The sequence below is a fragment of the Protomyctophum bolini genome (genome assembly GCF_963924005.1).
Source record: "Protomyctophum bolini genome assembly, chromosome: 14".
NCBI classification, from domain to species: domain Eukaryota; kingdom Metazoa; phylum Chordata; class Actinopteri; order Myctophiformes; family Myctophidae; genus Protomyctophum; species Protomyctophum bolini.
The window spans coordinates 17,521,135-17,548,981 of record NC_137875.1 but is presented as its reverse complement, the minus strand read 5'-3'; the positions used below and the strand labels follow the sequence as shown (position 1 = coordinate 17,548,981).

The window sequence follows — 27,847 nt, the reverse complement described above, 5'->3', positions numbered from 1 at the left end:
AGGTAACAGCTTCTGCTCCTGTGGAGCAGTTCCACCATTTGCAGTTGAATGAAGATTGTTTTCATGAACTGCTTTAAAAAAAATACACCCATTCCTCTTATGCTAAAGCCTTAACATAACTATTATTCTCCCACTCTAGTCTTAAAGCTCTTTTGGCAACACCAGACAATATCAGCAGGTTTAGTAACTGATGAGCCAGCCCACAACACCATGCACTGTCCACAAAGCAGGACAGTCCAGCCACGTGTCACAAAAATACATCTGTCATTAGGCTTTATCCCATTCAGGACGGGGAACCCCTTTTGGTGTTTTAAGCATTATGTTATTCTTTATCTATTGAAAAATAGCAGATCTACAAGCTCATAGCACGGCACTCGGTTCCGTGCTACGAACTTGTAGATCTGCTATTTTAAATGTGCCACCAATCTTTGAATATATATTCTTTCAGAGCGAACGTTTTTAACTCAAATCGTTGCTTCTGGGACAACATTTTTCCAGATGGGGGTCGGTGGCCTCTATGTGTGTGGTCCTTGACATGAAATAGTTTGAGAACCACTGATATAGAAACATAGGTTTTCAAAGACATTTTGTAGAATCTGGTGTGCCAGCTGAATGCAGAGCAGAGTGGCAAATGTCACCATTAAAAAAACAATTAAATAAGACACAAAACATTAAATGTCCATATTTATCTTGGGATATTCCTACTTAAGACAATATTATACAGTAAATAGATACCAATATTATATACATTACGACACCAGAATCAAGTGTCCTGGAATAGATTCTTATACCGTAGCTCCTATTTCGGTCCGATGGGAGTGAGACCATTCCCAAGCCTTACTGTAAATGATGCTTGCGAATCCTCATCTGACGAGGTTAACAAACCGTAGTATATAATATACTGCCAGGTGCAGCATAGTAGCACATGGTAAATCTTATAGAAGTCTAAAGAGAGCACACCTAAATACAAGCAGCAGCAGCAGGGATGCTCCAACATAAAAGCCCCCCCACACAGTATAGTGCCTACTGTATACACGCCAACCAACAACAGACCCTTTCAGTTCCTCAAAAGCTGCTAGAAATATCCCAAGAAAAAGTTTATCGACATAAAACAACCCTCCCTGAACAGGATTTCCTACCATATACATTACACAGAAAAAACAATGTAACAGAGTTAAAAAGGTAGATCTTTGCCATAAATACCTGATACACATAATCCCACTTGAAGTTCCCGTTAAGGCAAGTACAGTATGTTTTAGATTTGGGGGAGTGCATAAAGCATCAAACAGTGTTTCTAATGTTCGGGCGGGGCTCGTTGCATATACCTATATGCTACTCTTCAGTCTTTGTCAAACATGCAACATTAATGTATAACGCCGACTGAGAACTTAGATCAAACGCACCGTCAGAGACATTTAGTACAACCATTTAGCATATTAACAAAATTCTATTCACACATAAAAATTAAAATAAACAGCTCTAACCAGTATACGTCTGGTTATTCATGATTAAGGGTCATCGAATTGGGCATTCTTCGTGGAAATAAAATACTCATACCCTTTCAAACATAAGCTGCCACTCTAGCATCAATACAAAAAGCCAAAGTGTATGCAGATACCCCTCATGTTCATAAATATATGTGTATTGTATATATATATATATACGTATATACTATATATAATTGGAAAATTTAAAGGTTCTACTCAGGGAACAGATTTACATACAATACTCACTGTACATATCAAACAGTATACTCTTACTAAGCTCTGTGTGTGGTCATTAATTTCTACAGTAGTATATTATTTCCTAGGTTACACTTGACAACACTGATATTACATAGGCCCAACTAACCTCTCCTTGTTTGTTTTCTTATGGCTATACAAAGGGTAATATGAAACACGGGACTGCCTTTGGAAATCACAACACATTTGGTCAGATTCTACCACCACTGTTTAGAAATGCACCTATAGATGTGGGCTATGATTCCAATAAGGCCCCCTTTGCACCGATTGGGAACCGGTTCAGTTATCTTTGGTTCTTAGTCCATGAGCCAGAGCTCCAAAATTGGAACGTTAATGAATTGAGTGTGCAAAACCATACCTATATTAAATTGTTTATAGGGTAAATATAAGTAAATTAATATATGATAACCCATCCACAGGAGTAGCTTTTTCATATTTATCACACATTGTCATTTTCAGCTACAGTAGGCCTATATGTGATAGGTGAATAGGTAAAATTGTAATTAATAGTTATCACCATGAACCTTCCCCATTTGATTACTAACACAAAGACAATGATTTATTGTATTAACCGTTTCCCCGCCAGGATTAATTAATAACATGCCAGGATATCGTGCCGTTCAAGCCTTATTTTGAAGATCCAACCGGATGTTGTGTCAGCTTAATGGTGTGTGTGTGTGTGTGTGTGTGTGTGTGTGTGTGTGTGTGTTGTCTCACCAGATGTTATCGTTTGCTGATGGACGATGAGAAGCATAGGCTGGCACCATTGCTGCGACCGCTAGGCTCCGTGCAATAAGCGTTGTTTTGACCAGAAATGCCGCCTGGGAGGGGGATTTGGAGACTAAAGCGACTGAAAGCGTGTGCGCACATGCACACACGTGCGTGCAATCCAATCCAAGATGGCGCATAGTCCAGTGTCTAAGCCAACAACAGATAGCCATCCGAAGACAATATATAACACATTTATATAACTGAATAAACGTAGCTACGTATTATGGCAGCATCGCTTCCCGACAAATAACTCAGGCTATGTTTTGTGGCAGGGAAAAAGGTTAAAAGTTCTGAAAATTGTAAATTTAAATATTGTTATTATTATATGAAAAGGCTACTACTTATATTGATACTATAGGTATGGATTTGCCCACTCAATTCATGATTAACGTTCCAATTCTGGAGGTCTGGCTCATGGACTAAGAAACAAAAAAACCGGTCCCCAGCCAATGGAAAAGGGGCCTAAGTGACCTGCACATTTGGGATCACGTATACGGTACGGAGCTACAGTTGATCTTTCACCATTCAGTCAGTATTTACCAGCTACATTTAACCTCACATGCAACCACAGAGGGCAACCAATTGAAAAGTAACTCGAAACTCAAGGACTAAGGACAGTCATATGTTTACAAGCACATCAATTCTCCAATTAGAATAATATGGTCATGGGATTCTGAAGTGTACATGTATGGCTTAAAACATGAATCATGTTAATTCTGTCTCTAATTACATCACGCAAGTTACTCATAACACGAGTATTTCATAATTATGGAACTTAAAAACACAGAATGCTGCAATATTAATTATATTTTAGATTTTGGATGTATATACAAACCAGAACCTGAGCATGTCAGCAAATCTATAGTTATGACACATTCCTGTCATATCTTGAACATATTGCACTGTTTAACTTTACATGCCAATTTGTATGTACAATATATGCAACTATACATTTTCTTTATCTACATCTTCACGTCCAGCCTGGCTACATACTTCTCAAGCAGTAGTAAAGGGATACGCCTGAAAGATATAAATGGAACTTGGAAGCAACATAAATATCATACCTAATCAACATTGGCGTTTACTAAAGGAGGGAACTTATTAATATTGTTCATAGCCTAAAGGCAACCGACACATTTCTGTCAACTGGTTTGAGCATGTGTGACTGAATGAGAATGACACTTTCTTCTGTTGCTATGCATGCAATAGCTTAACCAAGGAGGAAGGAATTTAAGGAATAATTGCATTTTTGTGTGCATGTAAACATACTATAGTCATTGTCTTGTCAGAATTGGATAAACTTATGTTCTGTACAAGATTCTTTGTAAACATTTTTCAGTTTAACTAAGGGGTCAGTTTAAAAGCAGGGTTCTTAGCCGAGTGGTGGCCTTTTGTGCAAGCTTATGCTACTGCTACCATAGTGGAAGTTAACATGTATACTACTACAGAATCCTGCTGGAGCTACAAGGAAGGAGCTAGATCTGAATGATCCTGGTCTGGCACTGTGTAAACATTGCCTTCAGGTCGCTCTCTTGGGCCTCATTGACGGCGTCCGGCTCTGGGCTCTTCTGCACCTTGGCCACGGCAAAGTTTATGCCCTGGGTAAGACCCGCCTGAGTGAAACTGGCCACCTGCACCATCGAGCTCTTGATCTTGGCAAAGGGGGACACCACTCGGCTGCCGTTGCCGTCGCCGGGCGAGGGACCAAGGACGTTGCCCTCCGTTTGAGAAGCGGGACTCCGCTGAGGGCCTCCCGAGACGGCCGAGGAGGGCTTCTGTACCGTCAGTTGGGTTGTCGTGCCGGGGGTAGTGGACTGGACGTCCAGCTGGGACGGCCTGGGGAGCTGGGGCTCCTGGTCCTGCTCTCCAGGCTGCTCGTTTGAGTCTGACGGGCCCTTAGTTTGCAGAGGCACTGAGGGTTTCTGTGGGCCAACAACTGCTGGCTGCTCCTCGCCAAACACCTCCACGGGTTTGGTCTGCGCGTCCTGAGCAAACTGGTGGCAGTAGGCTTCAATGGGCGTTCCAAAGTCAATCAGGATGGCTTCTTCGCCCACCGAGGCAGCTCCAGGGGACATATCGTCCCCGGCTTGGTACAGGGTTTCCTGCTTGTCTTCACACCCAGTGACGCGGATGACAGACGGGATGTTCAGATCCGTGCTGACAATGGACTGAGAGCGGCTGCCAAGCCGTGAGTTTGAGGCCACAATGCCACAGCTGGGCAGCACATAGTCCACGTTTTCCAAGGAGCCAGAGCACGGGTGCTCTGGGTCAGAGTTGTACGAGTCAGAATCAGAGGAGATCTCCGAGTTGTCACCGCCGAGGTCCTTGTGGGCCCCGGCTCCGAGGTTCTCCAAACTGCTGTCCGACTTCCAGAGGTTCACGTGCATGGTGGGCTTCAGGAAGTTCACCTTCACGTCAGGCTTGGAGAAGTTGCCGAGCTTTCCGAGGGGCTTGAATGGGCCCGTCTGTTTTACCTTCTGATTGAGCGAGGAGAATTTATTGAGGAGAAAGCTTTTTCCCTGCGCCAGTCCAGAGCTGCCATGGACCTGGTCTGTAGCTCTGCTCTGTATGCCCATTATATCCTCGTGAGGTTTGCTCTGCCGCCTGGAAAAGATGCAGTCATTGTGAGTATACTGGCTATTAGGGCTGTGGCGGTATGATTTTTTTGTTATCGCGGTAATAACACACTGTTTACCGACGGTATGGCGGTATTGAGCGATACCTAAACAAAAGTTGTTTTGAATGAAATAAAAAAAATATATATAATAATAATTGTTATAATAATAATATAAGGGGCACAGTGGCGCAGTAAGCAGCCTGCTCACTCCTCGTGCATTGAAGGAAGCATCATTGAGCTCAGTTCGTGGCTCTCCCCGGGTTGGCAGAAGGAGAGTAGTGCCCAGGATAACACGTAGGCAATTGACACCGGATGAAAAATATGTTACAAAGTCGTGGGATAAAATTTAAAATAAAACAATTATAATAACCGCGGTATGGCGGTATTGCACCCAGCCCTACTGGCTATAGCTTTTGTTAGCCGTGGACAAAAACTTTATGATATGATGACATACATGTAGGAAGGAGTTTATTAAATGTATAAGAAAATAACCAACATTAATAAAAAGGAAGGGCAAGTATGGGAAAACAAAATGAATGACTCCTCACCTCTCCAGCTTCTTCTCCACCACTGTCAGGTCCAGCCCCATGGCTTGTTTTGTTATCCGAAGCATCTCAGCAATGCACTGTAGCGTGTCTGATATAATCACGATGGAAGTAAGTCACAAACAAGTTTGTCTTTAATATGCGAAGTACATGCAGTGTATGGTGTTGTCCTTAACCAATTTAGACCCGAGGACGCATCAGTGTCACCTAATAGCTTTTAACCACATTAACCATTATTTAAAACTTTATATGTTGAAAAATAGCAGATCTACAATCTCGTAGCGTGGTAGATCTGCTGTTTTTGAAAATTTGTGAAAATGTGTGCAAATCTTTAACTGTATATTCTTTCACAGTGAATGTTTTCAACAAATTTATTTTGCTTCTGGGAGGTCCCTGGAACAACATATCTTCAGATGGGGGGTCGCAGCCAAATACATATTCTGTTTCATATCAAAATAGTTTGCGCACCAGTGATGTAGAAATATTTTTTCGTTTTTCAGAAAACCGTCATACATTTTGCAGACATTTTGTAGAATCCGGTCTCAGGTCTCAATGGGTTCAAATGGAAGGAGAATCACACACTTACCTTTTCCATCATCCTCGGGGTTGCGAGTAGCTGCTCGCAGCGTGTGAAAGTATCCGCTGGTCTCCTCGGTCCTGTAGTGCAGGCGCATACAGCAGAACTTTGGCTTCCCAAACAGCGTGGGCTCTGGACCTGCATGGGAGCACAGAGGTCATACAATCAGCGTTTTATTGGTGTGCTGTCTTCTCTACACAAGGTCCCGTTTGTGCTCCTACAAGCTCACATGTTGCACAGTGTTGATTTTGTCAGCAAAGTTTCATTAGTTACTTTAGTCATAGTCGTTGGAATAAAGCTTAATTTAGTTTTTGTCATATTTTAGTCATCTGAAATGCTTTAGTGTTAGTCGACTAAAATGTATTTTGGCGGGCCTTGATGCCGTTGAAATGGCTGATTTTAGACTTGCCGAATTATTTGTTCGGCCCAAAACATTGTGTTTATTGTCATGATTTGTCACGACAAGCGTTGGCTTTGTCCGCGGTGTGAACGTCTTTAAATAAATACTTTTTGAAAAGTCTATGAGGAAAATGAATGGGGAATTCTTTCCCGGGTCTCTTGAAGGGGCGGTACTGTCTATAATGCAAATTAATAGGTTGCTGGGGGGGGGAAACTGTGAGGAACTTTAGGGAAACATTTAGACCTGAGGCCGATTTTAAAAAAGGCTTCTAAATCCTGACAGTTTTGTGAAAAACCTATGTTTCTACGTCAGTGCGTGGTGCTCAACCTTTTTAATGTCAAGGACCCACAGAATTATCTGTATTTGGCCGCAGACCACCATCTGAAAATATGTAGTTCCAGGGACCTCCCAGAAGCAAAGATTTGAGTTAAGAACGTTCGCTCTGAAAGTATATATATTCAAGGAATTGCGCGACATTTTGATGATTTTTCTAAAATAGGAAATCTACAAGCTCATAGCGCGGCACTAAGTATAACATAATGCTTAAAACACACAAGGTATTCCCGTCCTGAATGAACAGAATGAGACCCCTCACTATAGTTCTTTCAACATAACTCACTCCTTACCGATTTCAATCTTTTCCAAACCATCTAAATTGAGGCGCTGGTACTGGTTGACTTTGTCTGCTTCGTCATCGTAGCTGGAAATGAGGAAATAAAACACAAATGTTAATTGGCCACCACAATAACTAACTGCAAAACAAATGTCAACTATTGGAGGTATTACTTACTAGGCGATGTAGTAAGCATTGTTGGACAGAAGCAGAAGAACATCCACATCCTTGTGTGTTGTATCTATAAGGCTAGTGAAGAGCGCATTTATCAGTGGTGGAAAAAGCACTCAAATGTTTTACTTAGGTCAAAGTTATCAATACTGCAATATAGAAATGCTCTGTTACAGGTAAAAGTCCGGAATTCAAAATGTACTTGAGTAAAAGTACAGAAGTATTGGCATCAAAATGTACTTAAAGTACCAAAGTTAAAGAACTAATTATGCAGAATGTCCCATTTGAAAATAGCAGATCTACAAGAGCACAATGCGTCGCATCACAACACATTGTGAGCTTGTACATCTGCTATTTTCAAATGTATATAGGGCTGAAGCGGTAAATGTTTTGTAATAATAATCCAAAAATAATCCAAAAATCTACAAAGTAACTAGTAACTAAAGTTTTCAAATAAATGTAGTGGAGTAAAAGTACAGTATTTGGATCCGAGATAGTAGTGAAGCAGAAGTAAACGTATTGGAACTCGGAAATGCTCAAGTAAAGTACACCTCAAAATTGTACATAAAGGGCCACTTCACCCCTTTTGCAACCAGATCTTATGATGTTTGGGAGACAAGAAACACTTTCCTGGGGTTTTTATGTGGGTAATGTGTGTTTTTAGATATTTTAGTATTTCAAAGTGTCCATGGGCTCCATGTCATGGACACAGAGCTCACTTCCTTCCTGGAAAACATGTTGTCTCTACTCCGTTAGTCTCGCGTAGCCAGACAACTATTCCACAATCTCCGAATGCTGGACCTATAGCCCCCATGAGCTGAGTAAGGAATGCTATATAGAGCCTGGACCTATAGCCCCCATGAGCTGAGTAAGGAATGCTATATAGAGCCTGGACCTATAGCCCCCATGAGCTGAGTAAGGAATGCTATATAGTCTGGAACTATAGCCCCCATGAGCTGAGTAAGGAATGCTATATAGTCTGGAACTATAGCCCCCATGAGCTGAGTAAGGAATGCTATATAGAGTCTGGAACTATAGCCCCCATGAGCTGAGTAAGGAATGCTATATAGTCTGGAACTATAGCCCCCATGAGCTGAGTAAGGAATGCTATATAGTCTGGACCTATAGCCCCCATGAGCTGAGTAAGGAATCTCTCTCTCTCTTTCGCTTGCACAAACACATGGCTATATTAATGCAATCATGGCGGCCCCCTTCAGCGAGCGAAGTGAAACGCAAAGTAACAAGCAATGTGGGACTAACCTCGCATCACCAGGCTTTCCACCTCGGAGGAAAAATGTGGGACAGTTTTGTTGGGATTGTCAACAGCTCTGGTAAGAATGTCGGTGCGCAAAAATTCACTATATCCTATGCAAGTTTGCAACCCTCCTCCTCCGCTGCGCTGTCTCGAGAGGCGGCGGGGTGCACGCTGCTCATAGAGAGCAGTCTCATGTCATGTTAAAGCATATAATATTGCAGAGAACACACTATGGGTCCGGATCTCGGATCGGATCAGCGCCGTTTTGGTCAAAACAGTCAAATCCTTCTCTGCTCCGCTTCGGACCGGATCCAAAACTTTCGGGTCCGGTTCCGGGCCGGGTGCGGCCAATTAGAATGTTTCTCGGATCCAGATCGGTTCGGTTCTGATATCACCAGGTCCGTTTCGGACCCGTGCTGCCCTCTAGTCTGGACCTATAGCCTCCATGAGCTGAGTAAGGAATGCTATATAGAGTCTGGAACTATAGCCCCCATGAGCCGAGTAAGGAATGCTATATAGAGTCTGGACCTATAGCCCCCATGAGCTGAGTAAGGAATGCTATATAGAGTCTGGAACTATAGCCCCCATGAGCTGAGTAAGGAATGCTATATAGTCTGGAACTATAGCCCCCATGAGCTGAGTAAGGAATGCTATATAGTCTGGAACTATAGCCCCCATGAGCTGAGTAAGGAATGCTATATAGTCTGGAACTATAGCCCCCATGAGCTGAGTAAGGAATGCTATATAGAGTCTGGAACTATAGCCCCCATGAGCTGAGTAAGGAATGCTATATAGAGCCTGGACCTATAGCCCCCATGAGCTGAGTAACGGAATGCTATATAGTCTGGAACTATAGCCCCCATGAGCTGAGTAACGGAATGCTATATAGTCTGGACCTACAACCCCCATGAGCTGAGTAACGGAAGCAGCCATTTCCGTTCACGAAAATATATTTAAAAATATCTTTAGAGCTTATTATTTTATTTCATTTTCTGCTAAGCAAAAAGCTATATTATATGCTTAGATGTTTTCTATTTATAGTAGGATGAATGTGCACGACTGTAAAGACGAAACAGAAGTGGAGAGGAGGCTCCACTTCCGCTTTATAGTTTACTCATGACAGCTCTTCCGTTTGCCCAGACTGTATGATGAAGCATTTGGAAATTGCGAGAGGCAACAGTCTGGTAACGCGAGACTACTACTCAGTAAGACAGCCCTCCCCTTATCCACAAGGAGGAGCAGTGGACCAAAGCCTTATGGGGATTGTAGTCCAGGAAGGAAGTGAGACCACATTTTGATGAACATGGGTGGCGCAGTGACTGGCGCAGTGACTAAAATATAAAACACTACATATTGCACACAAAAAAACCGCAGGAAAGTGTTTCTTGTGTCCTTAAACATCATTAAAATAAGATCTGGTTGCAAAAGGGACGAAGTGGGCCCTTTAAGTATGTGCACTTAGTTTACTTTCCACCACTGCCAGCCACTGACCTCATGTCACAGTTGATGAGGGCCCAGCCCCCGTGGAACTTCTCGTCGTCGGGCAGCAGCAGCTGCATGTACGTCTGCAGCAGGAGGCTGACCTGCTCCTGAGCTCCCCTCTGGCTCTCCTTCTCCTTCTCCTCGTGCTCCTTCTCCTTGCTGAAGATGGAGTACAGGTCCTCTGTCACCGGGTGGCCCATCATTAGGTCTGTTGGGCGGGAGGGAGAGGTGAGAAAGGTTCGTCGGTGATCAGGGATGAAACAGTGGTTCCCTAAACGTTTTAGCCTGTGACCCAAAAGAGAGGTTAGACTTTTGGCCCCAGGAACCCAAACTAGTGAAAATCTACAAGCTCACAATGCGACGCTTCGTGCCGCGTTGTGAGCTTGTAGATCGGCTATTTTCACTACTTACTGTACACTACTAAGGGTAGTGTACTAAGGGTAGTGTAAGTGATAATTTTTGGTCAAAACAAAAAGCTTTTTGTTAGAAGGTTAAATCACTATATTCTGATCGTAATCATTGCTATAGAGTGTTTGTTCAGTAACAGGGGTCTCCCAGTCTCTCCAGCTCTTTAATAAACTGGAAAAAAAATCACACCTGTGTGAAGTAAGTGGTGCAACTCCGTGTGGGGGTCGCCGGGGGTTGGAGTTACAGACCCACCCAGGGTGGCGGCCTGATTCCGGCGAGCCGCCCCGTGTCCGAAACGGTTGAGAAATGACAGTTACCGTGTGGGGGTCCCTCTACTGTACCCTCCACTGTACTGTACTGTACTGTCACTGTACTGTACTGGCACACGCAAAATCACCATATATAAATTTAATATGTGCGTGTGTGTGTGTGTGTGTGTGTGTGTGTGTGTGTGTGTGTGTGTGTGTGTGTGTGTGTGTGTGTGTGTGTGTGTGTTTGGTTGCGCACAGGTGGTGAAAAACAATGCTGTTTTCGTGCTCAGACGCACCCAGCCAGCCAGCCACCCACCCAGCCACACACAGTCACTTAAGGAAGTGGTTGCACCACTTAAAAACATTTTCAGATAGGTGAAAAAATGTCAGCCAATTAGGGATCAAATGAAAGAGTAGCTATTTATGAGCTGAATGAGTGTTCCAGTAGTTCTTTGTGTCATCACTTACAATTCCACTTGTTTAATTTGTATCCTGAATGCATTCTCTATCCTGATTGGATAAAATTTGAATTTTTCAGTTTCTGAAAATGCATTTTCTGTTTAATAAAAAGAGGAGATGTCTGGAGAGACATGGAGCCTCCTGTTACTGCAACAAACACTCTATAGCAATGAGTACTATCACAATATAGAGCTTATATTATATTGTAATATATATGTAATATTTTTCTTTCTATTGATGCATTTTCTTAGATCTTTCTTTCATTTCTTACTGTAAAAAATCTTAGCATTTTCTTTTTAAATCATATATATCACAATATTAGCTTTTTTGGAAATTATTTTTTTCTTTATTGTTTTATGTAAGAAACAAAAACTAAAGCGACCCATAAAAATCTGTCTGTGACCCACTGTTTGGGAAACAGTGGTCTAAAAAAACAGTTTTGGAGTCGTGCAAAATTGGAATGCCACAGACTAGTTTTCCCCTACCAATGACTGCTTGTCTGTACGCGTCCTTAAAGCGGTTCAGGTAGTAACGATTGGCTGAGTTCACTCCATCCTTCATCACACCAGCCAGCTTTCTCTCCCCTGTTCTGGTGAAATCACCCTACAGTGAAACACAGGGCAAAGCAGTGTTCATATTAATGTGGTCCAAACACAGGGCAAAGCAGTGTTCAAATGAATGTGGTCCAAACACAGGGCAAAGCAGTGTTCATATGAATGTGGTCCAACTCCTAATAATACTCTTGACCATTTGCAGACAGAACTTTCTGCAACCTTTTCAGAGTTTAAAAGGGACACTTTTGCACTTTTTGCAAAAGAATATATGACGTTTAGAAGATTTAGAACCAGGGCTGCGAATCTTTAGGTGTCCCACGATTCGATTCGATTCCGATTCTTGGGGTGACGATTCGATTCAAAAAAGATTTTTTTCGATTCTAAAGCAGTTTATTTTATTTTATTAAAAACAATTAAATAGAATTTTAGCATGATCTACTCCAGTCTTCTGGCATGAAAGCAGAGTACATTTAGTAAAAAGCTTGTATAATTGTAAAGGTTTTATCAACTGAATGATTTAAACACACAAAGGTTAAATCCAAGAGTAAGAACATGTCTCATGTATTTAGCTTGCACAAATTTGAACCAGTACAAAAGTTACAAAATCTCTTCTCACTCAAAACCAGAACAATACATTAGTATTAAAACAGGTGTAAAATAAATACAATTGGCAGGCTTAGCTTAGCTGGTAGTAAATGCACTATGCAGAAACCCAGGCCATAATGCATTGCATGCACAGGTACATTTGTGAAAAAAAAAAGAAAAAAAAAAGTTTGTTTTTGTTTTGTTTTTTTAAATCGATTTTTGGAAAATGAGAATCGATTCTGAATCGGACAGCATTAGAATCGCGATTCTAACTCGAATCGATTTTTTTTGACAGGCCTATTTAGAACACTTTCCTGGGGGTCTTTATGTATGTAATATGTGGTTTTAGATATTTTAGATTTTAGCAGTGAGCCCAGTGTCTCTGATGTCATGGACACTGGGCTCACTTACTTCCTGGACTACATGTTGTCTCAGTAAGACAGCCCTCCCCCTATCCACAAGGAGGAGCAGTGTACCAAAGCATTATGGGAATTGTAGTCCAGGAAGGAAGTGAGCCCAGTGTGCATGACATCAGAGACACTGGGCTCACTGCTAAAATCTAAAATATCTAAAACCACACATAAAGACCGCCCAGGAAAGTGTTCTAAATCTTCTAAACGTCACTAACATTTCTTTTTTTTTGCAAAAAGGGTGAAGTGTCCCTTTAAGGACCATAGTGGGTACAATAAATGTATGTACCGTATATTCACAGCGTGAGCATTTGTATTATACATACTAATAAAAGACCATTTTCCTCTCAATTGGACAGCTTTATTTTTGAAAGATTAATATCTAACTGAAAGTACTCACATAATTGCACAGTTAAGTCATGGATTATTCAATTTCAATAGTCTATTTACACGATACTTTTCAAATCAATCGGCTTTGCGAAAAACTAAATTCAAATGATCAATTATATTTTGCTTGTGTGTGTGTGTGTGTGTGTGTGTGCGTGTGTGCGTGCGTGCGTGCGTGCGTGCGTGCGTGTGTGTGTGATTAGCTAGGAATGGCTCGGCATCTGTAGGGGTCAATAGGTCTTACTGTCTTAATTGTAAATTGTAAATTGTCTAAACAGCAGGGTCAAAGGTCCTACTCATAGGTTCAACACTCATAGGGACAGACGGACGAACAGACGGACACACATAGCCATGTAAAGGAGCGCCGCTCAAAAACAACTCAGATTCTAGTAGCAAGAACAGGACAAGGACATTTGCAATGTGCTCATTTAAGATAAGAGATAAGATAACATTCTATTGATCCCTCAGGGTGAAATTCTTGTACAGTAGCCGTCAGAACTAGACCCTGCTTTAAATACGTAAATCTTATCCGGTTATAGCCAATGTATGCTTTCTAATCTGAAACATGGTTTTTCAAGTTTAATGGCATGCCTCTAGCCTGGGCAGCATTCCTTTTCGGGTTTATGATCCGGTTGGGAGCAGATGATATCTTACGTCATGTTGTAGTCATTGTTTTGTAGTCATCAGGCTGGAACCCTCAAACCAGAACTTCCTTTCCCGTCAAACCAGAAGAATAATACATTCCAAATAAAAGTAGCCTTGTGTTGCCAGACTGTTGCCTCTCGCAATTTGAAATGCTTATTCTTCCAGTTTGATGGGAAAGGCAGTTCTGGTTTGAGGGTTCCGGCCAGATGACTACAAAACAATGACTACAACATGACGTAACGATATCATCCGTTCCCGACAGGATCACACTGCAATTTAGTAACACAGACCAGGCCTTCCTCCGAGGTGGAAAGCCTGGTCTGACGCCAGTTTTTGGTGCACTGGTGCTCAAACCTTTTCATGTCAAGGACCCATAGAATTATCTGAAATTGGCCACGGACCCCCCCAAAATATGTTCTTCCAGGGACCCCCCCAGAAGCAAATATTTGAGTTAAGAACGTTCGCTGGGAAAGAATATATATTTTGCCCATTTTCACGATTTTTCAAGAATAGCAGATCTACAAACTCTTAGCGCACCACAATATGAGCTTGTAGATCTGCTATTTTTCAACAGCTACATTTTAAAATAATGGTTTAAGTGGTTTAAAGCTATAAGGTGACATATAGCTGGATGACTCAGAACCCAGCACGAGCCATAACATAACATATGCACTGTCTGCTGCACTGCACAATGAGGACTCTTGCAAGTGAGACAGAAACAATATGACTTTGTCTAAAATGAATAGCCTAAAACTATCGAGGACGATGACAAACTGAAATGACCACTGACACAGAGATGAGTTTGTTTGCATGAGAAATAATGAGGTACCTTGAGGGCAGCTGTGCCGGCATACTGTCTGCTAATGGTGTCTCCATTGTTGGCCCACATGACCTGATAGATCCTATAGCACTTAGGAGGAAGGGGCTGCTCTGGAGGCATCACACCCAGCTTCTTCAGCTGCACCACCATGAGGTAGACACAAAGAGAGAGCTATTAGTCACCAAAGTCACACTTTGTCACTACTGTGAGTGATATCACAGTCCATCCGATCCACATTGGAAGTCATATCCTGACTCAATTTCCTATTTCGTTGCTGTTGGGAGGAAACCACCTAAAAAAAAGAAAATATTGAACCAATGAAAAGTATTAAAAAGTGCTTCGGACAAAACCTCTTAACTCCATTGGACCCTCAACATGTCTGCTAAAGCAGCTAACTCCACAACCTCTCCCCCTCTCATGCAAGTAATTGACAATATATAAAGTCACAATACCAACTGAAAAGGCTGTTCTTTGATGCATGGAGCTCTCAACTCATTTCTATGCTGAATATTGTCCATCCTGTATGTACTTGTCTTCATGCCAGCAAAGCAGCTAAGTAATGATAGGCTCAGATTTGAAATATTGCTTGTCCAGCTAGAGATTAATTCAAACAAGCAGCCCCAAAGATTATGGTGCCAGTCCTCATGAATCATAGCTCCTATGGTCACATGGCTGTGTGAAAAATGTTCTATTCTAAAACGGGTAGTCCCAATACTTCATTCTGATTGGCTGGTTACCGTCACATGACCGGTGTAAACTCACCGATAACCCACTCCTTCAATCACTTTGTATCAAACTGCAGCCTTGTAGCTGAACTGAGGAAGGGGAGCGCTTCATTGCTTTACAAACACATGCCGTGCAGGCGTCTAAGCACCGCCCGTCTCATATGACTGTGAATGTGTGGCTCCAGGCAGCCCCGTAAATATATCAAGCGCTATTCTCCCGTCACATAGGCTACTTGCTGGGAAAAACAAGGAAGTGCTGTGGCTCTGGCTCGCTCGCTCTGGTGGCGCAAAGCGTAGATACTTTTGTGAATGTAATAGTTTTATTAGGTTAATATTGCTATAATCATGTTTGTAACCGTTTTAGAAAAGCAATAAGCCACGAGAGGTCTCAGGTTACCAGGTATTTTACACTGGCTGGGGGCGTAGGCAGACCTGACGCGCAGCGGAGGGTCTTCTACCCCTACATTCTAAAGGCATGGACCCAGCGGGTCCCTGGTGTCTCAACCAGTTTGTGCATGGACCACATGCTCCTTATGAGTCGCGAGGACCCAAGTTCGAATCCAACTCCTATAACCGACATAGGAGTTCGATAGAAGCCCGCCTCCACTGTGGTCTGTGAAAATACAATAAAATAAATGGTGCAATAAAGGCTGCCCCAAAAATGCTAGAAAGAAAAGCAACAAGGTACTTTTTACTTGAGTAGGTTTCTCAAATGGTCATTTTGACTTTTACCTGGGTAATTTGTTATAGGAGGAATTGTACTTTGAGTAGATTTCCCCTGCTCACATGTCTCTTCTCTCTGACCTTAGGTTCCAGTCGCTATACACTCTAATCTGATACAGCAGAAATAAAAGGAATGGGATGGACAGTTGGACACAGGCTAGAGGGGGTCATAAAAATAATCTCACCTGATGTTCCATCACTGCTCGAGCAATAGCTGCTTGGACCACATTGGTCCGGTCAAGACAGTCCATGCAGTTGACCCGGAATATGCCTTCCTGCCGGGATATGACTCCTGCTTGATCAACCCTAACAGAGGACGATACACTCATCTAGCATTCATGGAATGTTGCATTCATTTCAGATGTTTTAATCCCAATAACAAGGGAGGAATCCCAACATGCATTACAGCCTGCTTAAAGGTAACCAGTATTATTTTCCATATAGTACACTACAATCATGCTACTATCATCAAAGAATAATGAGAGAAAGTTCTTAGCATGTTTTCAAAGTATCGTGAAACTGCGTCAGTGACACTCACCAGCCCCATTTCATGTCAATGATGATGTCAGAGATGGCATCGGTGAGCGTTTGCACGTTCTCAAACTTCATACCTCGGCTGAGGAACGGGAAAAGAATAGGGTAAATACACTACAGTAAATACACTACAGAATCGTTAAGATGGGTAAAAAGTCTACTTTCCGTAATGCATCTCTTACCAGTGTTCGTGGAAGTCAAACGAGACATATGTGAGGTTTGGATTGTTGTATAGGAGGACTTGTTTGAGATATGAATCACCAATCAGCTTCTCTCGTCCACCTTGGTCCACTAAGTTAATGATGACCTAATTCATGATGAGAAGTTAGAAAAAACAATTATTATTGATCTATTTAATTAGCCCTCTACGTTTAGCCCGGTACAATATCGCCCCATCTGTTCAATGATCTAATGCAGCCATGCCTTATACACAAAACATAGACATTGGCTTAAATTAAGAAAGAAAGATGCTACGTACAGAGACAGGAAAGTGTAGTACTCCTGTACAATTATATCAGCTAACACAGGACGTGCCTTCCCTACGACAGCCTAAGCATTGCTCCAAGCGTCCTAGACACAAACACACTTTTCCTAGCCGATACCACACACAACTGGTAGGAAGTAGTGGGGCGGGGCATTCTCACGTTCTAATACAGCCAGAAAACCCCCTTCTGGCAGCCAGCTCGGTAGCATGCTTTACTAATCATTAGACTCTCAATCCACACCTTGCGGGATCGAATCTACTATTCCAATAACCACCGTTTTGTCCGATAAAGTATAGTTTAAGACTGCGACGGAGGGGCGCCGTCTCAAGCTAACTTGAGCCACCAAGTTGCCACGTCGAGCATTGCCAAGTTCGCTAAAGCTGACTCAGCCCCGTCCGAGTTGCAATGCCAACAACACAGAGCAACATTTCCCACCACAGAGCAAAGCCGGGCAATGCTGTCCTCCTGACCTGCAATGTGACACATGACAGGAGGGGCACAGAAGGAGATGTCGCCAATTGTGTGTGATATCGGGTAGGAAAAGTCTGGTCGCGTCCAAGAAACTTCTCTCTCCTGCCTCCCAAGCTGTGGAATGACCTCCCCCTCAGTCAAGAATGCAGACTCACTCCCCATTTCCACTGCAGTGTGAAAACTCACCTCTTCAGGCTATACCTCACTCCCTAGGACTTTCTTGATAGATGCTTGTTATACTAACTAAGCATTTGTTTGATTTGATTTCAGTTAAAAACGTTCGCTCTGAAAGAATATACAGTATATTCAAAGATTTGCACCACATTTTCACGATTTTTCAAAAATAGCAGATCTACAAGCTTGGTACTCGGTGCTGCACTACGAGCTTGTAGATCTGCTATTTTTCAATAGCTAAAGTATAACATAATCATTAAAACACCAAAAGGAGTTCCCGTTCTGAAAGGGGTTCACTTTGTAAGTCACTTTGGATAATAGCACCTGCTAGATGCCTAAATTGTAAATTGGTCTACCAATATCAGCACTATAAATCACAGCTATTCGGGCACTACCAACTCTGCATAGCACAGCTTGGGTAACTACTTGTTGTACTTGGAGCAAACTGTACGTGTGGCGTAGCACCTCAGCAAGGGGTCTAGTCTAGTGCATTGTAAAGGGGATAAACGCTCTTGCCTCTTGTTGCATGGTTGATACAGACTAAGCCACCACAACCTAATTATTACAACATAGACACTACCGCCGGTATTCATAAACATAGGCAGTTATGTAAATGTAAACTGATAAGAGAAATGGCAACAAATTCATCCACTCACTCACATGGAAACACATGGTGAGACTGGCTAAATAAATTACATTGGGTTTAGCAAATTCTTGCTAATAGTTTGGTTGATACACAGACTAAAGGGCCGTACAAACGGGAAGCGAGGAACGCACACGTTGTTGCCTGGATCAACAAGAGGTCTGCTACAGGTCTTCTCAAGAGGGGCGCAACAACGCAATCGTAAAAATAAAGCTAAACAGAATCCAGGTCTGGTGAGTCGCGGGCATGTGCACGACACGAGCACGTGCGCAACAAATTCACGGGGCCGCGCTCACGTAAATACGCTTGCGTTGTCGCACCGCGACTGCTCCGGGCAAAAACGCAGGTCTCATTGAAAATGAACTATAGGCACGTTATATCGCTTCCCGTTTGAAAGGCCCTTAAGACAACGGAATACATACAAAACCCTTCACATCTTTACCATACACAGATGCATACTGGTCGTGAATCTCACCTGCTTTGTGTAGAGCCTAAGCTGTTCGTCAAAGTGGGCAGCAAAGTAAGGAATGGTCTCTTTCTCCCCTGAAACGCCAGAAAAGTACACTTGTAGATCATTCTTTAAGCAGGAATAGAGCTACAGGCAAACCATTCTGTGGGATGGTTTACATCTTTGTGAGGTGCTATATATTTATTATTATTATTTAGAGTAGACAATTCTATTTTCTCCCCAATTTAGTCGTTATGCCAAACCTCCCCACACACATTCCTGTGTCGTCACTGCTGTTGTATCCTTCTGACTCATCTGCCAGTGAGGAGCCCCCAACAGGAGGACTACCGGTAGTTTTTTTTGTCCTACTCCTCCCGACCAACACTCCACGCTGACAGGTGCCGCCACCACAGCCCGTAGTATGTGCAATGACACTTATCACCATCTCTGCCCGGCTTCCCTCCCCAATTGTGTTCCAACAAAGCGGGTGGTGGGCACAGACTTTACCACCTTAAGTGCCTAGGTGGCAATTTTTGCCAGTAAAGCGAAAACAAGCAGCGCGGTGTGTACAGCTCCGTGAGGCCATGGGAAAAGTTCAGAATATTGCGGCAGAGCACACCGACCTTTCTCCAAACGAGGCCGGGGGTTGTATCGGTAGCCCGCCTGGCTCCAAAAGACAGGCACTGAGCCACGGCTCTGTACAAAGGACAGCGTGTGGCTGTGCACGTGAATCAGCTGCTCCGTCTCCACGTAGTTGGCCACGTGGCCATCCGTGTCCACTCCTCTGCGTTTGTACCGCATCCCTTTGGTGAGAAAGGAATGTTTATTAACGTACCCATAATGTATCCTTCATGTTAGTGTTACTGCATATTAGGCAATAATACAAAATGCAGGGTCTGCAGGGTGTGTGTGTGTGTGTGTGTGTGTGTTGACTGGGCAGAAGAGCGGGGAGGCGGAGGGGGTGCGCTGCCCGGTCTAGTGTAGAAACGACTGAGAGAGACACTGCTCTAGCTGTGCGTTGTACCTGCGCGGTGTCTGCTGCGGCGGGAGATGATGGCCACGGTGAAGCGGGGGTGGATGTCGTCCACGCAGGTGGGCTGACCTGGCGGGGTCTCTGGGCTGCTCCTCTCCTCATCAGAGGTCTCGTTGTAGTTTACCACCAGCTCCTCCACCTGGACGAACCCCTGGATGATTGGCAGGACCCAGAAGTCCACTTCCGGGACCTGGAGCATTATATATATATAAGCTTGATTTCACAATCCCCGCATTTTCCGCATAAAGTTTATAAAGTCATCATTCGTTCACATTGACAGAGAAGCATGGTGGTGCGGTGAAAAAACAGGGCGTGCACTGTGTGTGCGTGCGCTGCTTCTGCTGGTTACATCGGCTCTGTTTTCGTCAGCTCGTCATCTCGTCATGGATAGAGACAAGAGTAGAGAGAGTGCATAGCCTACTGCAGGCTTTGTTGACTAGATTTAGAAGACATTTTTTCATAATTAAAACTAGGCGTTTGTGTAATAATTGTGCCTTTTACAGAAGATATATATTTAACGATGCAACATTGAGTCCTTTACCTGAAGGTCAATAAGCTCCTGGATCATGTGTTTATTCCAGAAAAACCTGTCATCCACCTGACAAAAAAAATATTAAGAACTTGTTAGATTACAGATTACAAATTACAGAAATCAACACCTTCCACACATGTCTGTGTGCTCAGTAATAACAACAGTGTCTAACCTGTTTCCATAGGGGCAGGCTGGACCTGTCACAGTCTCCCTGGCGCTGAACGGTGTTCGTGAGGTCATAGGTCAAACTGTAGTAGAAGGAGTCAAAATCCATGAAGACCTTGTAGAGCTCGTCGAGTAACCTCCTCTCCATACGCTCCTTCTCCTTGTTCTCTTTGAAGGCAGGGGTATACTAGATTGGATGGATAGAGACAAAAGAGTAGAGAGAGACAGCAATAAGTTGACGCAGAGAAGAAGGAGTCTGCAGTTCCAGGAGAATATTTTCACCTTTTAACCCTATTTAGACCTGAGGCCACATCGGTGTCACCTTAAAGCGTTTAAACCACTTTAACCGTTATTTTCAACTTTCGCTATTTTTTGGAGAAATTGTAAAAATGTGGCCCAAATCTTTGAATATATATTCTTTCAGAGTGAATGTTTTTAACTCAAATCTTTGCTTCTGGGAGATCCCTGGAACTAAATAATTTTAGATGGGGTCCACGACCACCAAATACACGTAATTTTGGAGGTCCTTGACATGAAAAAGTGATATAGAAAACTGATATAGAAACATACGTTTTTCCAAAAAATTACAGGATTTAGAAGACATTTTATAGAATCTGTCTCAGGCCTTAATGGCTTAATGATAACAAAGACACTGAGGGTTTTACTGTGCAGGAAAAGGCGTATGGGGAAAAAACCCCAAAATCGTAATTTTACAAACACGTAGTGGGAAAAAACAGAGCGTACCTTTTTCTTGATGGGACCGCCCACATTGGATTTGATCTGACTGAAGGTTTTCATAAACTTGGACTCATCTGGAGACTGTGTCAATTTTTCTGGTCTGTCGATTCCAAAGTGATGCTTCTTGCACAGCTGAAAAAAGGTTTTATGGTTGGACCAGTTTTATAATACCATAATCATTTTGGATTCACAAGGGTATGGCAGTCAGTCTTGGATGCTGCAAACAACTCCAGACTGAGCTTCAATGTACGTTATTGAACATTATATGTGGAAAAACAAAAATGGTGGTGTACCTGTTGTATGTCTTTTTTCTGTTTGTTTAATGTAATGTCTGTATATTGTGGTACCTGCTATTTTTCTATGTTATGTAAAGAAAAAATGAAATTATACTGGAACAGAACAAATGTGAAATTTTAGAACCTCAAAAAAACAAAGGTATTGAAAAATAATAATGAAAGTAGAAATTTAGTCAAATGTCTATACATTTGCAATTTGTTTTCCTAATCCACTATTTAGTCATTGCCATTCCCGCTATGTGTATAGTCTGTCACTGTCAACCCCTACTTGTTGGATTGGGGGGGTGTAGACATAGACAACCATGTGTCTCAGTGACCTCACCCTAATACAACCTAATACCTGCAAACATGGTAGTGGGCAGGAACTTTACCCCTTTACTGCTTGGACGAGGACCTGGCTACAAATGCATGCGAGACCTCTGCTGGTCCCAGTTCTGCGGTTTACTATGGTCAATGGGGTTCGGCTCAGATTCTATTGCTCCTGAAGAGCTTGCATGCTCAGAATTTGTATTAATGGGACCATTGATGGCTTCAACTCACAACGGTCACTCAAATCACTCAAAACTGAAGCGCTATGGATCAAAGCTATGGTGGAATTGGGATTTACAACCAGAATAGTGTTCAAACTAGGATTAGAGCAGACCTACGACAATAGCAAAAATGACAGTATTCCAGATAATCACACTTAAAACAAACCTATAACTAGATACAGGGATCTCTAGCGGGAGAGGGATCATCAGTCTGCAGTATGGGGAGGGTGTATTTTAGGCAGACGTCTAAAAACACATCTAAGAAGGACTATCCAACTGCAATATTACTCACTTGAAAGAACTCCTCGTCATCCATGAAGTTTCCCTGAAAGACTGAAATCTTAGCAATATACTGATTCCTCTGAGATCTCTTTGCATTCATTTAAAATTTAAATAGATTTAATTACATTTATTTTGCAGCCAATTTCTCTTTGTAGCAGTGGCAGCCCATCCTGAGAGATGAACCATATACTACTAACTACATAAAAGGCCTGGATGGGTACACTGAAGAAGAATATGTGTATCAACAGTCAGGCTTCATTTACAAGAAAAATGGCCAAGCTACAAACTCACAACACGATGTGACATGTGAGCTTGTAGATTCACGTTCTATTTGTTGGCAATAATATCTCTAACTTATATAGCACTTTTCTGAGTACCCAAAGATGCTTTACGGGGGGGGGGGGGGGCAAGAAGAAGTAACAGCATTGTGTGAGGATTATCGATTAATCAGCGGCATCCCTAATTTATAGATATATAGTTTATATAGTTTTTAGATAGATATAGTTATTCTTTTTAAGTTTGGGTGCCAAGAGTCCCTGCCTTCCTATAAATGTAATGCAGTGAACTCCAGCATATGCACTTAGTTTGCTGTCCACCACTGCCCACGAGCAGAGCTTAACATGACTCAGATCAGAAGCTAGCACACCTCCAGCTCAAGCTCCAGGGGCTCCTCTTCAGACAGTGGAATGACAGCTATCTTGGTGATCTTGTAGACCTTGTGGTCCCCCGGCATCTGTCCGATCAGCGCTTTCTGGCGGATTAATACGAGACCGAGGGGAAGATCTGTCAACAGGGAAGGGGGGGGGGCATCATCATGAGCGCTACATTCTGCACATTTAAAGGTGTGACCAAAACCAGCTGTTCTGACAAACTCAAACTATGATGAAGCTAAACTATAGAAAACAAACAATAAAATGACAAATGGACATTAAGTTGTGATAATCCACATGATTTGTTAGAATAATATAATTGATCATGCAATGTCTTTATGATGCAATTCTTCACGCACGCACGCACACACACACACACACACACCCCCCAATGATCAACCTCCTACACCATTGTGTAGACGTGTACAGTGCATAATTGTATCTAATCCTGTGTTTCGTCTATTAAGGTGGTGACTGGTCCTTCAGCTGAATTACTCATCTGTAAGCGAGCTTGGAGAACAAGGCATGTTATGTGACTGGAAGATGGTATGCAGAGGTAGGCGAGACGGAATAGATAGAAAACATGATATTCTAATTTATAACAAGCAGATTACATTTGTATTTCAAGTTAACAGGGACATCCTGTACAATACATTATGTCGAAATACATATAGAAATACATTTACTATCTATTTATTATGCTTGTTGCTTACACTGGGATATGAATAGGAGGAATAGATGATTAGAAATAATCTGATTATTTGGTACTGCAGGTTCTTGATTAACAGTATGTGATGTAATTGATGGTGCGTATCATCATTATTCATTAGGTCAAGTTGCAGTGACAACTTTAGTTTTAGGTTGTTATTAGAGAAAGTAAAAGATGAGTGTTCATTTGCTGCTTTCTTTCGTTTTAGGGATTTTAGCTGTTTTTGACAGGGGGGCGGGGGCTTTCGAGCATGCGGCTAAATACTATAGTCCTACTAGACCCCAATAAATTACATCTGGCCACAAAAGATCACGGGATCTACTGAATGTGTCAAACTGACATATTGAGCCTACGACACACAGTGTGGCTTCCCCCCAGTAGGCCTCCTTCACATCACATTCCATAAGTGACAAATGCATTGTAGTTGTACAATCAGATGACTTAATTATCCCATTCACGTCAACAGAGGAAATATGTTATGCATGTATGTTATGTCTCTCAGTTACGCAAAGCAGAGAAAACAACTGAGGGTCATGTGCTCAAATAACTCACTTACCTGTGTGAAGTTGTATTTTTCCAATGATGCCCTCTACCATACCCAAGCATACTGGGTTCCAAGCTAACAACAGGTCTGTTGCTGAAATGAAACATTGAAAATGGAAATCAGTTCTCAGGTGAAGAGCAGATGAAGCAGAGCTATAGTACAAGGTAGGCCAGCCGCCAGATACAAGCTGGCTGTAAAGATGTAAACTAATCGAGAATTCAGAAACCTTATGCAAATATTACCTTGTATAAATAAACAAGCAAAGAAATATCTTTTGTTGTTTAGTATGTTATTTAACCAACTCAGTGGCCTTGTGGTTAGAGTGTTCGCCCTGAGACTGGGAGGTCGGGGTTCAATCCCCGGCCGGGTCATACCAAAGACTGTAAAAATGGGACCCAGTGCCTCCCTGCTTGACACTCAGCATCAAGGGTTGGATTGGGGGTAAGTCCCTGCGACATACTAGCGTCATGTCCAGGGGGTGTACTTGTACATCAAGCTGCCTCATGCTACAGAAACAGGACATAGGCTCCTGCCCTATGGGCCTCATGGCTCGGCAAGGCTACTATGTTATTTATTGAGGCTATTGGATATATTAGCTGGTGCTGCCTGCAACACATTTTTCCCATGCTTTGTGATACAGTCACTCAAGAGTACATGTGCAACTTGTCAGAGTTCATGTGCGACATGTGATGTCATGCTATGAGCAGAAGGCCTTTACTAAGTCTGTTACAGGGCTTGGATACTTGCCAAGTTCCAAGAACAGATTCTTCGTTTCAACTCTTCAATTGGATAAACAGTTTGACTATTCTGTTTACTATAACTGTTTACTGTTAATTCATTGAATGGACCACAATGGAAACAAGTCCCCATGACTTTTTTTGTGTTATACTTTTACCCTTAATGTTTGACTGTACCTTGTGCTGTTTACATTTCAGACTAATAAAGTATTTAATCAATGAGCAATGGCAATCAGGAACAAGTCTTACTTCATTTACTAGTCTTTTCAAGCATCTAGCAAAGCATGGCCATGGAAATGCTTGACCTGAATTCCAGTTTAAGTCTTAATGGAATGTCAGGAATACTGGCTAGGTCAGGACTCAGGGTTGATGGAGAATTGAGTCATATAGTGTAGAAATTTAGAAAAATGGCAAGGGTGTGTCCAAAGACAGTAAGGAACTGAAGCCAAGAGCTGGCAGCAAAGGGTGGGTGGGGAGAATGTTTTGTAGGCTGCCCAAGACAATGACTCTTCCTGTTATATGAGCCAGAGAACTCTATGTACAAGGGAATTGTCTGTGTGGGCCCACCAGTGGGGAAGGTCTAGAATAGATGTATGTATTAAAAAACACAGCCTGGTTCAGAATGTGTAATATTATGGAAATTCCACCACTGCACTAGTGTTAGCAGGGCACATGAGGAGTGGAAACCCCTTTCCAATTAAATAATGGAAGAGTGGTGCAACCCAAACCTGTTCAGGCTGGCTGCACACACCCATATGACTTCAGCCAATAAGGAGCGCAACATTCACAACCTTTTAGTATCTCTGATGGCACTTTTCTGTAAGTTTGGGGCTGTTGGCCTAAAACAACTCAGGGTTTTTTGTATATACACTACTCCCATTGCCCAAGAGGGCTAGCCTGGCGCAGCCGCTCTAATATGTGATGTTGTGTGAACTGCTCCACTAACAATGAATGACACATTAACTTTAATAACATTAAATGTGTGGGTTTCTACTTTAATTTTGTTCATTTCAAAGTTAAGGTTGAAACCGACAGATTATGAGTATCTATTGTGGTGTATAAGCTAAACAATCACCTGAAGTGCTGTAAATCAGTTACTGTACTGTACTCCTGTACATACTGTTACATTACTGTAACATGTTCTGATTGTAATTCATGAGACAACCAACCTAGAGGGGCCTCTTAAATTGAGAATGCGTAGGGAAATGTTCACATATTATAACTGAACTGTGCAGGTTCAAATACACCATATCGTAACTCGATAAGAAAAGGTGACACTTCTGTCTGTACTACGATCAGGGTAGTAGCCCGGTGGTATAGTTTAACTTTCAGTGGGTGTAACATTAGAAGCAAAACAGCAGGACTTTTTAGTCCATGTGTACTGTGCTTTGCGGTGTACCGTCAACTTGGCAAGTAGCACAATGCATTTTAAATGATGGTGTTGACCAATAGTCTTATATATCCACGACATGTATTGTAAAGCACGACTCTGAACTATAGGTTAGAAACTGCAACTAGGGTGACATTAAAATAGAGGCATGCCGGACATTATCCTTAAATGTAATCCTCTGGGCTTGATGACTTTAGTCTTTAGTGTCAAGGCTAACAACTAAATGTGCGGGTTGTCTTGTTAGCAGACCAGTGTTGTATGTATACCTACCAGGTCTAACGCTCATGGTCCCATCTTGTCGGCTACACCAGAGAGCACGGTCTCCGCTCTGCAGAATGTAGTGGTCCTTGGCTTGAAACAGCTCCATGATGTCCCCCGGTAATGTGGTATACAGTGTACAGTCAGTGGATCAGAAAGGTGTTGCGTTCGGTCGGCTTTAATTAACGTTAGATTAATTAATGTCCTGGTAGAGCCACAGCAGGCAGCTTTACCTACCCTACCCTACCCAGCTACCGCCTAGCTGTGCTTAGCTCGCCCAGATCGGTTCCCTTCCCACCTCAGGCGGAGCTGAGCTAGCTGGCTAGCATGCTAGCAGCAGCAGCTGGATGGATGCTTGTTGTCGGATCTGTTAATTCGACTGATCTGATGTGTTTGTACACATTAATGGTGATAATGACCCTTTCCATGAACAAGGCGTTCCATCCCGTGGACATGTTGTTGATGCTCGCATTCTATACATCCAGTGGGTGTGAAAGTGTTCCAGACGATGTTTTTCATTTTCATTTTTTTTTCTTCCATTCAGGACGCATTAACGCCAACTGTCGGTTTCCTGCTCTAAACAATGTCACGTGACGTGTACCTGACTCGTCATAAGCAGCAGGTGCTGTTTTTGTTGCTACAATATTCTTCTGTATTTATTATATTATTATTATAGACTAGAATGTTTTTTTTCGGTGCACCACCACTGTAATGACACACTATTTTAACATTTTATATTTTGTATCAGATTTCACATTCTACTTTTAGAAACAATGTAAATTGTTTTTTTAATCTTTAAATGGGGGGTGGCTGAGCAATTTGTGACTGAAATAAATACAGTCAGACACAGTGTGTCTAATATTAGTATTTGTATTTCCATACTACAGTGTATGATCTCACACTTACTACACAGTGAAATAATAGTAAAGATTAGACAGTTGTTATTCTTACATTTGAGACTACTTAAGTGGAAACTTTAGGCAGAGCAGTAAAACAGTGAAAACCACAGAAACTGATATAAATGAATTAAATTCAGTTACATTGATATACAGTATTATGGCCCCACAGCTTCTTCTATGCAACGTACG

General features: G+C 42.3%; 1 protein-coding gene across 1 annotated transcript; it reads right to left on the bottom strand.

The window, feature by feature from the left end:
• Positions 1 to 413: 413 nt before the first annotated feature.
• inpp5f (inositol polyphosphate-5-phosphatase F) lies at positions 414 to 27,314 on the bottom strand. Its single transcript, XM_080782511.1, has 20 exons — positions 26,772 to 27,314; positions 24,387 to 24,467; positions 23,118 to 23,254; positions 21,370 to 21,495; positions 20,633 to 20,812; positions 20,470 to 20,526; positions 19,920 to 20,118; positions 19,519 to 19,698; positions 18,923 to 18,990; positions 16,857 to 16,981; positions 16,679 to 16,756; positions 16,326 to 16,446; positions 14,702 to 14,830; positions 11,777 to 11,894; positions 10,183 to 10,381; positions 7,443 to 7,514; positions 7,279 to 7,352; positions 6,262 to 6,390; positions 5,679 to 5,766; positions 414 to 5,117 (listed from the first exon to the last, which is right to left on the bottom strand). The coding sequence occupies exons 1-20, from the start codon at positions 26,866 to 26,868 to the stop codon at positions 3,989 to 3,991; spliced, it is 3,387 nt and encodes a 1,128-aa protein (XP_080638637.1). The 5' UTR covers positions 26,869 to 27,314; the 3' UTR covers positions 414 to 3,988.
• Positions 27,315 to 27,847: the final 533 nt, after the last annotated feature.